Source organism: Equus caballus, chromosome 15 (genome assembly GCF_041296265.1).
Source record: "Equus caballus isolate H_3958 breed thoroughbred chromosome 15, TB-T2T, whole genome shotgun sequence".
In the NCBI taxonomy this organism is placed as follows: Eukaryota; Metazoa; Chordata; class Mammalia; order Perissodactyla; family Equidae; genus Equus; species Equus caballus.
Window position 1 is genome coordinate 70,686,898 of NC_091698.1, and position 12,571 is coordinate 70,699,468.

The following is a 12,571-nucleotide window of genomic DNA, read 5'->3' on the forward strand; positions in this document are numbered from 1 at the left end:
GCACTACTGCCAGGCCCCGTGGCCGAGTGGTTAAGTTCGCGCGCTCCGCTGCAGGCGGCCCAGTGTTTCGTTGGTGCGAATCCTGGGCGCGGACATGGCACTGCTCATCAAACCACGCTGAGGCAGCGTCCCACATACCACAACTAGAAGAACCCACAACGAAGAATACACAACTATGTACCGGGGGGCTTTGGGGAGAAAAAGGAAAAAATAAAATCTTTAAAAAAAAAAAAAAAAAAAAAAAGAGCACTACTGCCAGATCTTAAGAGTCTAAGAAATCTTTCTTTCGACTCCTCGGCTCACCAACCCCGCATCAGGCACAGATGTTAGCTCAGGGCTAATCTTCCTGAGGGGGTGAAAAAAAAGGGTCATGGCCCAAATTCATGCTGTGTTCTGAAAAATCTCAAGCACAGAATTGAATTTAAAGTGGTCTCAAGTTGGTAGTGCCAGGTGACTACAAAAACAAAAGGCTATCTTCGCCAAACATGTTACTGTTTCAATCTTTAAAAGCTAAACTTCTCCTTGCCTCTATTTCTCCTAGGGGTCACCACTCCATTTATTTGCCCTTGTGGACTAGAAGTAGTAGAGGTGTCTCTACTCCATCTTGCCAATTCTTCTCCTCCCAGTCTCTTTCAAAGCTATTCAAATTCACTCCAAGCAAACTTTTGGTTCTATTACTCTATGAGTGGCGACTTCATCCTTCCAGTTGCTCAGGCCAGAAATCCTGGAGTCATCTTTGACTCTTTTCCTCATACCTCACATCTTATCCTTCAGAAAATCCTGTTAGCCTACTTCCAGATCACATCCAGAATCTGTCCCCTCTTCACACTTTCCACTGCGACCCCCCTGGTCTGAGCCACCAGCATCTCGCCTGCCTAGTTTACAGGAACAGCTTCCTCTTTGGTCCTCCTGCTTCCCCTACGGTCTATTCTCAACAAAGTAGCTCTGGTGACTCTTTTGAAATGTAAATTAATCCTTTTATTCTTCTGTCAAAATGACTCCCCATTTCACTTAGAGTAGAAGTCCTTAAAAGGCTTTACATAACCTAAATCCCCTTGCCTCATTACCTATTATCTAGCCCCTTGCTCACTTGGCTCCAGCCACACTGGCCTCCTTGTTGTTCTTCCCACAGACGAGCTCCCGCCCTAACAGCTTTGCACTGGCTGTTCCCTCCATATGGGACGCTTTTCCTCTGGGTGCAAATCTTTATTCAGTGAGGCCTACCCTGACCACCTTATTTAAAATAGCAACAAATCTCCCCTCTCTTCTGCCATCTTCCATTCCCCCTATTTTTCCTATAGCAGTTACCACCTTTTCACATGTTTATTGTATTTGTTCCCCTCCTAGCCCACCCCCTCATTGTGTGGGGTGAGGAGTCACAATGTCTGCCCCTCACTTTTAAATGGTTGGGCCAGGATTAAAAAAGGGTTGGGCTCCATCCATCGTTATGTAGTTATTTCCATGGGCCTGAAACAACAAACTATATTAAAAAAAAAAGAAAACACTTAAAAATGGTTAAGGTGGCAATTTTAATGTTATTTGTATTTTACCACAATTTAAAAAAAATATAAAAAATATCAGAGCACATAGCTCCTGTAAAGTGTAACAAATACTTCAAGAAAATTTTCTTTCAGTTATGTATGTGGTAGTATCACCGTTCAAGGTATAGTGAATTTCTTACTGTAAGTCCCTGTTAAAAATGTTAGAAAAAAATTGCTGTAAAGTTCTGCACACACTCATTAGCTGACATATAACAGAAAGTTCACCACAGCATTGTTAGAGCAAAAGCTCGAAATAATCCAAATCTCTAGAGTAGAATGATACATAAATGTGGTATATTAAACAATGAAATACTAGACAAGAGCCAATGAAAGAACTACAGTGGGGGCCGCCTGTGGCAGAGTGGTTAAGTTCACACTCTGCTTCATCCACCCAGGGTTTCCTGAGTTTGGATCCTGGGCCAGACATGGCACTGCTCGTCAAGCCATGCTGAGGCAGAGTCCCACACGGCACAACAAGAAGGACTTACAACTAGAATACAACTGTGTACTACGGGGCTTTGGGAAGAAGAATTAAAAAAAAACAAATGGCAACAGTTGTTAGCTCAGGTGCCAATATGAAAAAAAAAAAAGAACTACAGTGATAAGAGACATGCTTTTATGTGGATGGATGCCAAAAGCAGTGCTGAAAGAAGCAAAGTCCTAGAGAAAACATGAAGGAGTGCATCAACAAAGCTCAAAACCGGGCGCTGGTGGCGCAGCGCTCCGCTTCCGAGGCCCTGGGTTTGCAGGTTTGGATTTCAGGCACAGATCTACCACCACCCATCAGGCCACGCTGTGGTGGTGTCCCACATAAAATAGAGGAAGACTGGCACAAATGTTAGCTCAGCGACAATCTTCCTCAAAAAAAAAAAAAAGCTCAAAATCAAACAAAATAAGATATTGTTTAGTGATACATACACGTGGTAAATCTACAAAGAAGAAAAAGGCAAGGTGAGATAAAATTCAAAAAAGTAATGATTAAAAACTTAAAATCGTCAATCGGAGGAAAGGTTTGGGGAAGTGGAATGTTACTCAGTATCTCCCAAATTAATTGCACCTGAACATGGCATCCACGTCTATTTCCTGATCTTACCCCCGTCGCAGCTCCTAGTGTAGTGTTTGGCACCTAATTATTTATTCCTAAAGGACTGAACCATCTAACAATTTGTGTAAAACACGTACCCTAAACAGGCGGTAACTCTCAAGGTTAGCACCTGGCAACGCTCCGGCAACAGCGCTCATTAACTATTTGCTGAACGAATAAAGGCACTCCGGCATACGTTAGTTCATTTTGGTATTTCTCATTTTCGTCAAATTCCTTATTGTGACTTCGGTTCCACGCCTGTCCCATCCTCTACCCCATCTCGCCGGCTCTAAATTCTTTAGACTCCCCGTCTCTGCGCTGGGTAAGCTGAGTGCGAGAAGGGCGGAATATCTGGGTGGAGGTAAAAGTGCTTCCTACGCACTGAGGGGTGCGGAGGTCGCAGCCTAGGCTTCTCCAAGGGGAAAGAGGGGCTCGGGTTCCAAGCCGCCGAGTTGAGGGCACCGGGCACTCCTCAAACTCGGCATCTAACCAAATCCACTCACGAACACGCCTTCCCCAGTGACGTCACGACCTCTACGAACTCCTGATTGGAAAAGCGCATTAGCTCAATTCTCGCGATGATTCCTCTTCAGGCCCTCTTGCTCCCTCCCTTCGCCCAGACCGGTAGTCGACAGCAGACCACGCTGCGAGTCACGGAGACACCGTAGAGCTAGACCAGCTTCTGGGACTCATCCAGGCGGCTGCGACGCTTCTCAGACGCCCACGGGCACGAGGTTTGGCTCCCGGACGTCCTATCTGCCAGACCCGCGGTGGCGCCTCACTCCGCTGCTCTGCTCGGTCACTTTGCTAGAGCATCTGTGCGATTCACACTAATTCCCGTCTTTTAGTATCGCGAGAATTTGACAGTTGTGAAACTGATTTCCGGTCGCTTAGGTCTCCGTGGAGACAGCATTTTAACCATTTTTTTTTCACCTCTCATTCCGCGGACTCCACGTGGTTCGGAAATTGCCCAAAGAACATTTATGTGAGTCGACCAGAAAGATGTAGATGGGAGCTAAGCGGGGTTCAAAAGGGAAACAGCCAGAGGAACCCAGCAGGGGTATAAATTACTGAGCATCTTCTGGCCACTTAAGCAGCGCTTACGGTGGGCACGGGATTTTCCCCTACTGGGGAGGCCTAGTTCATCAGGACAAACCTTTAGGCATCCATTGAGCATGCATAAGCACCGAGCTTATTTTTGTGTAGTCTTGAAAGTTCCTAGATCAAATCTTGCTCCAAACTTACTCACCATTTACCAGAGAATCACCTCCCGGTTATCCGTGGCTGTTTCTTCTAAACTTTGTAAATGGTTACTTCTGGTAAGAAATAACCCGCAGTTATTCCCCTAGATCTAATCATGTCACTTTTCAGATTCTTTCCTTGTCCATGCCATTTTAGCTGTGTCCATTTTTATTGCCATTTCCTGTTAAGTGGTTTTTCACATGCCATCAGTGTATTGATTTCTTACTTTGCAAATGGACCATAGGTTGTTCAGAGTCTGGCCTAGCTTGTCACTTATATAAAGGGTATACTTTAGATACCACGTAGTTCACCTTTTTGCCGTTAAAGGGAAACGTCCCTTCTAGAACATCTGACGAGTGTTTGTTAATTAATTAATCTGTTTACTTATCTAATATTTATTAAGCGCTTATATGTGCCAGGTCATGTTTTAGGAATTGGGAATTAAAACAGTGGACAAAACAGATTGAAGTTGCTGCCTTCGTGGAATTTTCTACTAGGGGAGACAGACAATGTACAAATTAAACAAGGCAATGTCATTTCAGGTGTTAGTAAGTGCTGTGAAGAAGAAGTAATGAAAATGGTGTGTATGTGAGTAGGACTCGTGGCATTTTAGATGGAGTGGTCACAGAAGGCTTCTCTTAGGATGGGTATTCGAGAAGAGACCCCAATGATGAGGAGTCATCTTTGCAAAGATCTGGTGGAACCAGCATTAACAGTCAGAGATATCAGGAAATGCAGAGCCCCTGAGATGGTGAAGAGAAGATTGCTTTGAGATGAAATGTGGAGGAAGGCAGGGCCAGATTATTGAGGGCCTTGAAGGCCAAAGTCTCAAGTTTGGATTTTGTTCTAAGGGTAATTGGAAGCCCTTGGAAAACCCAAGAGAGTAATTAGATTTGATTAGTTTTTAAAAGATTGCTTTGATGACTGTGAAGAGAATGGACTCTTCAGAAGCAAGGGCAGAAGTGAGGAGACTGGTTAGTAGGCTATTGCAGGAGTCCGGGTGAAAAGGGTTCATTCAGCTTCTGTTAGGATATTGCCAGTGTGTGGATATTCTGTGCTTAAAAGGCAGCCCATTCCATAGTTGGAGCATGGAGTTCTTCCTTTGTATTGAGCTGGAATCTGCCCTGCTGAAGCTCGCACTGACTTTTCCTAATCCTATGGCAGGACAAAAGACGTCTACTCCCCTTTTCTCCAAAACAGTCCAGCAGCTATTTTAAGGCACTTGTCCTGTCCCCTTTTTTCCAGCCCAAACACTTTTGGTTAACTGAGCTGTTCTCTGAAGGAGGAGCTCTGTAGGACCTTCAGAAATCTGGTTGTTCTTTGGAAGCTCCATCATTTGTTATAGCTTCTTAGGATGTGGCCACTAGCAGTGCACCTAATGCTCCACATGCCACCTACCTGTGGGGATGACCAGGGGGTCATGTGCTCCCTTAACCTAGCTGACTTCTAGTGTGCTTTTTAGCAGTTGTGCTGTTGGCTTACATATGGAACTGTTTCAAATCACATTATGCTTCACTCTGCCTCCACTTCCTATATTTCTATGTTATATTTTTCTAATCTAAATGCAGCATTTTACGTTTATTTCTATTTCATCCTGCTAAGTTTATTTCAGTTTATTGGGCTTTTTTTCAGTCCTGATTTTATCATCCAGCATGTCCTCCCAGCTTTGTATCTTATAAATTTCCTATGTTGTGTCCTCTGATGTCTGCATCATAAACACTGTTAAAAATGCTAACTGCACTGGGAAAGGAGCCCAGTGTGGCATTTCCCTAGTGTCTTCTCTCTGAATGGCACGGTGCTATTAGTTTGTATTCTTTGAGTATGTTTGTTCAGCCTATTAAGAACCTTGTTAACGAAAACTCTGTTAACTATAAGCAAACTCAGAAGGATATAATGCAGAAGTTTCCTGTATTAAATACTTTGCAGAAGTCAAGAAACAGTGTTATGATACCTCGTGATCTGTCAGTGTAAGAAGTCACTGAGGTTAGTTAGGCCCAGTTTATTTTTGGAAAAACTGTGCCGGTTTCTTTTGTTATTACTAAAATGAAGGTTTGCTGTATTTTAAAATACAAAGACTGGGTCATAACTTTAGACAATAATATACTCTTCTTGATCTTAAAAAAAGTTTTTTCTGGGGTCAGCCTGGTGGCACAGTGGTTAAGTTCACACATTCCACTTTGGCAGCCTGGGGTTCACTGGTTTGGATCCCGGGTGTGGACCTATGCACCGCTTGTCAAGCCATGCTGTGTTAGGCGTCCCGCATATAAAGTAGAGGAAGATGGGCACGGATGTTAGCTCAGGGCCAGTCTTCCTCAGCAAAAAGAGGAGGATTGGCAGCAGATGTTAGCTCAGGGCTAATCTTCCTCAGAAATCGTTAGACCAGTGGTTCTCAACCTATAGCAGCTTTGCTCCCCAGGGGACATTTGGCAATGTCTGGTGACATTTTCTGGTAGTCACAACTTGGGAGAAGAAGGATGCTACTGGCATCTAGTAGGTAGAGGCCAGAGATGTGTTAAACGTCTTGCAATGCACAGGACAACACCCCACAGCAAAGAATTCTCTGGCCCAGAATGTCAGTAGTACTAAGATTCAGAAACCCTGTTAGACAGTGCCTTAAACTCTTCTTTCTTGTAGTGACTACTCTTGATTATATTTAAAATGGGTGTAAAGAAGAAGAAAGAAATGCAAGTTGCTGCATTGACCATTTGTCGTCAGGACCTTGAAACTTTGAGATGTAAGTGATTTCTAACTTCATTTGTTTCTTTTCTAGGTTGAAAACAGAATTTTTGTTTTTAGGACTCCATATCACATAATGTTCAAACTCCTGCTTTTTAATTTTCCATGTTCTTCAAGTTCAGTTTTGGATGTAAAATGGTTTTCTTAAAAGTCTATCTTTGGACTAAGTTCTTCCTGTTTTTTTTTGGTCTGTTTATAAATATTTAAATTTTATAGAATGCATAATAAAGGGAAACTCATTCATTTATTACGAAATCACTAAAGAAATTTTTGTGTATGTGTTATGTAGCTTTGGCTGATGTGGAAGGGAAAAATCTAGCTTCTTTGCTGTTACATTGTGTACAACTCACCGATGGAGTGTCACAGATCCATTATGTTAAACAGGTAAGGCTGGATTGATATTCATAGATGCATCTTGAAGATTATTGTGCTGTTACGGACTTTTTAAGTTAACTGGCAGTTTTTGGCTCCTGATTATTTAATATCAATGTATCATTAAAGAATAGGTTAGGGGTTTTTTCTGTTCATTGTATCATATCTTTTTATTCAAAGTAGCAAAAGAAGGCATATTCAGGCTACCATCACCATTGGAGCTGTAAATAGATAGGATAATGAGATAATTGTGCATACCTTTTTTTGTGGTGATAAAAAATATTTCTATTACTCTGAATCTTTAAAACTTTTTAGCAGGCACTTTAAAAAGTTAGTTTAAAATGTAAAGACTGTCCTTACTAGTATTTCAGTATTAGGATTTACCATTTGAACTTGCATAATATTTTTTGGAAAATAATTAAATGTGTTACTGGTTTTTTAATAGTACTACAGAATTCCTGTACCTTAAGCCATTAACAAGTCTGTAATTCTCAATAAAGGTGGGTCTGGAGGGTAAAGTGGGAGTTAGGGGCATGGATTAAAAAGGTTAAATACTGAAACAGGTGTTTAAATCAGTATTCTTTTTTTTTTTTGGAGGAAGATTAGCCCTGAGCTAACATCTGCTGCCAATCCTCCTCTTTTTGCTGAGGAAGACTGGCCCTGAGCTAACATCCGGGCCCATCTTCTGCTACTTTTTTATATGTGGGACACCTGCCACAGTATAGCTTGCCAAACGGTGCCATGTCCGCACCTGGGATCTGAACTTCTGAACCCCAGGCCGCTGAAGTGGAACGTGCGAACTTAACCACTGGGCCGGCCCGTAAATCAGTATTCTTACTGGTGCAGTTTGGGAGATATTTCACATTGTGATTGAGACTTAAGAGAGTATTTGAATCCATGTTGTTTTGCTATACTTGATATTAAGAAAAATTACTATGACTTTGAATTTTTTGGATTATAGATTGTACCTTTACTGGAGAAGGCAAATAAAAATGGCGTATGTGATCCCACTATTCGAAGTTGTTTGGATATTTTAGCAGGCATTTATCTTTCTTTGAGTCTAAAGAATCCCTTGAAGAAGGTCTTGGCAAGGTAAGGAAAAAAAGAAGGGAAGTTAGGCATTATAAATGTTCAGTTTGGGCAAAAGTAACCAATATTTGATGTTCCTTTCCTGGTTTGGTAAAACTGAGGTGAAATATATCACTAACAATTTCATTCATGCAGTCTCTTCTCTGTTTTGTTTCCTTCCTTCCTTCTTTTCTCCATCCCTCCCTCCTTCCTTCCTTCCTTCCCTCCTTCCCTCCCTTTAAAAATATGAAAGCCTTCCTAGGTCACAGGCCTTAAGAAAACAGACTATAACCTATAGTTTGCTGACTGCTGGTTTCGTCCATTTACATTTAAGGCAATTATTGGTTAAATTTAAATCTGTCACCTTGCTATTTTTTTCTCTATTTGTCCCATCTGTTCTTGGTTTAAACAGATTTTTAATTACACAGATAGTACAGGAATATATGCTTGATGTGAAAACTTAAGCAATATAGAAGTATACAAAATGAAAAGTGAGCCTTGTATTTCACTATTTCTGGCCTATCCTTTCCATAGTAAAGGTCATCACTTAACTTTTGGTATCTGTCTTTGTAGACCTTTTCTTTGGGTTTAGTGTGTGTGTGATATTTAGTTTTTACATAAATGAGATTGTACTCTAAATATTGCTCTGTAACTTGTTTTTTCAGTAAAGAATGTCTTAGAGATATTTTCTTGTCACCATAGTTTTTATTCTTTTTTTTAAAATTGTGGTAAAAAATGTATAATTTACCGTCTTAACCATTTTTGAGTGTACAGTGCAGTAGTGTTAAGTATATTCACATTGCTGTGCAGTGGGTCTCTGAAACTGAAACTCTGTACCCATTAAATGACAACTCCCCATTTCCTCTTCTCCCTAGCCCTTGGCAACCGCCGTTCTACTTTCGTTTCTATTAATTTGCTTACTTTAGATACCTCCTTTAAGAAGAATATTTGTATTTGTCTTTTTATAACTGACTTAGTGTTCTCAGGGTTCATCCATGTTGTTGCACGTGATAGGATTTCCTTCCTTTTTAAGGCTGAATAGTATTCCACTGTATGTACATACCGTATTGTGTTCATCCATTCATCTGTTGATAGACATTTGGGTTGCTTCTTCCTCTTGACTGTTGTGAACAATGCTGCTGTGATCATGGGTGGGCAAGTACATCTTTGAGGTCCTGCTTTCACTTCTTTTGGATATGTACCCATAAGTGGGATTGCTGGATCATATGGTAATTCTATTTTTAATTTTCTGAGGAACTTCCATACTGTTTTCCATTTGGCTGCACCGTTTTACATTCCCACCAAAAATCCTTATTCTTTCTAACAGCTATAGATATTTTATAATATGAATGTACCAAAATTTATATGTACCATACTCTATATTATTTAATCACTTTCCCATTGGTAGATATTTAGTTTGTTTTCAAGTTTTCGTTATTCCAGCAATGGTGCAGTGATATTCTTAATCATGTATATAATTGTATACGTGTACTTCTCTGAGATGAATTCCTAGAAGTGGAATTTCTTGACCAAATTTATACCTGTCAAAATTTTTGATAGATATTGCTAAGTTATATTCCCCAAAAACTATTTCAAGTTGCACTCCTGACAGTGAATGAGTGCCTTTTTCTTCATATCTTTGCAGCACTTTATAAAATCAGTCTTTAAATCTTTTAAAATATGATGAATGAAAATAATTTTATGTTATAATTTGCATTTCCCAGATTACTGGGTGAGATTGAACATTGTTTTAATGTGTGGAGTTTGATTGACTATTTCACATTTTTTTGTGATTACGTATCTTTGTATCTTTTCTTTTTAGAATGTCTTTTTTTTTTTCTTGAGCAAATTTTTTATTGTGTGACAAAGCAAATGATCAGATACTAGCCAGTTCTGGGGTTTTGGTGAAGTGGTCAACAACATTATCAGAGATCCTGATGTTTTCCATCTCTCTCCCACTGTGTTGGCCATATCTTCCCTCAGAGTTACAAGGGGCTATAGCAGTTACAAGCACCTTATACAGACTTTACTGCATTCAACTTCAAAAGGGAAATTTCTTCTTTTACATCTCTTTTTATTAGAGAGAAAAACGTTTTGCAGAAGGTCCCAGGAGACTTCCTATCAATTTTCGTTGTCAGGATTGGGTCATATGCTCTTCCTCTGGTTGTAAAAAATGACTAGGAGGCAAGAATCTCACACCTCTAGCCTCTTTTATGGGAGGTGGGCTTTACCAGCAAAGAAAGGCATGGAGAATGCCTGCAGGAAGGCAGCCAACCATAGAATGTCTTCTTGATTTATAAGAGCTCTATATAGATCATGTGTCAAATATATTCCTTTATTTATTTATGTTTTTACTTCTTCTTCTCCCCAAAGCCCCCAAGTACATAATTGTGTATTCTAGTTGTGAGTACTTCTGGTTGTGCTATGTGGGACGCTGCCTCAGCATGGCCTGATGAGCGGTGCTAGGTCTGTGTCCAGGATCCCAACCGGCGAAACCCTGGGTTGCCGAAGTGGAGCGTGCCAACTTAACCACTTGGCCATCGGGCTGGCCCCTATTCCTTTAGTTTGTTACTTGTCTTTAAACTTTTATGGTGTTTGCTTTATAGAAATTTTAAAAAATTTTTGTAATCAATCCTACTAATGGTTTTCTTAGTGTGGATTTCTGAGTTTCATGCCTTGCTTACGTATGCTTTCTCTAAAGATTACAGTCATGTCACTTAACAGTGGGGATACATTCTGAGAAACCTGTTTTTAGGTGATTTCATTGTTGTGTGAACATCATAGAGTGCACTTAGACAAACCTAGATGATATAGCCTACTACACACCTAGGCTGTACGGTACTAATTTTGTGGGACCACCGTTGTATATGCAGTTCGCTGGTGACTGAAACATCGTTATGTGTTCTGTGACTGTATATAAAATTACTTGCTGGTCTTTTCTTAAAATACTTTTATGTTTTTGTTTAACTTTTAAGTCTACCTGGAATTAAGTGTTCAATGTAGTGTGAGGTAGAGATCCAACTTAGTTTTATTTTCCGTATTGGGAGCCACTGATCCCCAAACTGTTGAATAGTTGATCTTTTTCCACATATTTGGAATGCCATCGTATTACGTTTTATGTTCCTATATAAACATAGGTTGATTTTAGACTTGGAGCTGTTTGTTCACATACCAACGCCACACTTTTATTCACTATAGTTTGATAATGTGGTTTAACTATATACTAGAGCAAGTCATCCCTCTAGTGACTCTTCTTTTTCAATATTTTACAATATTAATATTTTTGAATTTTTTTCTGGAAGAGTTTTAGAACTGTTCAAAATTTTTAAAAATGCCTACTGATTTTGATTTACATTAATTGAGGTAAAATTGACATTAAGTTTAATTTATCTATTCAGTAAATTTTTATTGACTGCCTACCGTGTGTCAAGTATTCTTCTAGGTATTGGGGATACAGTGAATAAAACAGCTAGAAAGGAGGTTACATTCTAAGAGGAACATAGAAAATAGACAAAATAAATAAGCAAAATCCATAGAATTAGAGGGCATGAGTGCTCTGGATAAAAATAAAGCAGAGAAGGGGGAAAGGGAGCACCAAGGATGAGGTGAGGGTTATAGTTTAAAATATAGTGGTCACTTCAGATGTCTTTGCTCAGATGTCATTGACAGGATGATATTTGACATTGACCTAAAAAAGGTGAGGGAATGATTATTGGTTATATTTGAGGGAAAAGTGTTCCAGGTGGAGGAAGTAGCAAGAGCAAAGTCTTTGACGCTTTGTCAGAACAGAGGAAGACCACGTAGCTAGAGCTAAGTGAACAAGGATCGAGATGAGCTCAGAGAGCTCATGGTGGGGCCAGATTGCGTAGGGTCTTGTAAATCATTGTAGGCACTTTGGTTCCTACGTTGACTGAGAAGGACGTTGTTTGACAATTGTAGCCAGAGGACTAACATGGCATTCTAGTGCTGTCGCTGTGACTGCTTTGTTGAGGATAGTCTGGGGGATGGAAGGGAAGCTAGGTGGAAGCCGGGAGACCAGGTGAGAGGTGACAGACCAGAAAGTTCCAGTGATAGCGGTGTAAAGTGAAAATTTTCTTGGCTGTATTTTGAAGGTCTAGTTCAATTTTCCTTCATTTGTAATGGTTCCCTTCCCTCCCCGTATATCCTTGTGCTACAAGATTGTCAGATTTTTAATATTTGGTTCTTTTTCTAGCTCACTAGATGATCTACCTGAGTTTTTTCTGACTGAGGCTGCACAAAGTTTTACTTCTCGACTTCAGGAAGACTTGGATTCTACTGATCTATACTCTTATAGGAAAGTCATTGACAATTTGTCTTCCTGTATGGAGAACTTTAACTTGGGTAAGCCAGCTCTTTTCTAGTACTTTTTCTGGCTAACACCTGTCATTACATCATTGTTTTTAAATGACGTTAAGTTTGGTCCTGAGACTCCTTATCGGTGTTAATTTTTTCCCCCCACAGGAAGAACAAGTGTTAGTAATCTTCTTAAAAATGGTAAGTCCTATTA

At 40.2% G+C, this 12,571-nt stretch overlaps 1 protein-coding gene across 6 annotated transcripts in view; it reads left to right on the plus strand.

Annotated features, from left to right (window-relative positions):
• The first annotated feature begins 2,925 nt into the window (after window positions 1–2,925).
• Window positions 2,926–12,571, plus strand: part of THADA (THADA armadillo repeat containing) — a 307,941-nt gene continuing 298,295 nt past the window's right edge. For 2 of the 6 annotated variants that reach the window (XM_001498963.6, XM_070235534.1), the window contains exons 1-6: window positions 2,955–3,359; window positions 6,502–6,601; window positions 6,893–6,987; window positions 7,937–8,067; window positions 12,257–12,405; window positions 12,526–12,558. In XM_001498963.6, coding sequence (XP_001499013.3) covers window positions 6,526–6,601; window positions 6,893–6,987; window positions 7,937–8,067; window positions 12,257–12,405; window positions 12,526–12,558 — 484 coding nt within the window. In that variant the 5' untranslated portion in view covers window positions 2,955–3,359; window positions 6,502–6,525. The other 4 variants (XM_070235533.1, XM_070235537.1, XM_070235535.1 and 1 more) reach the window with 4 other exon arrangements.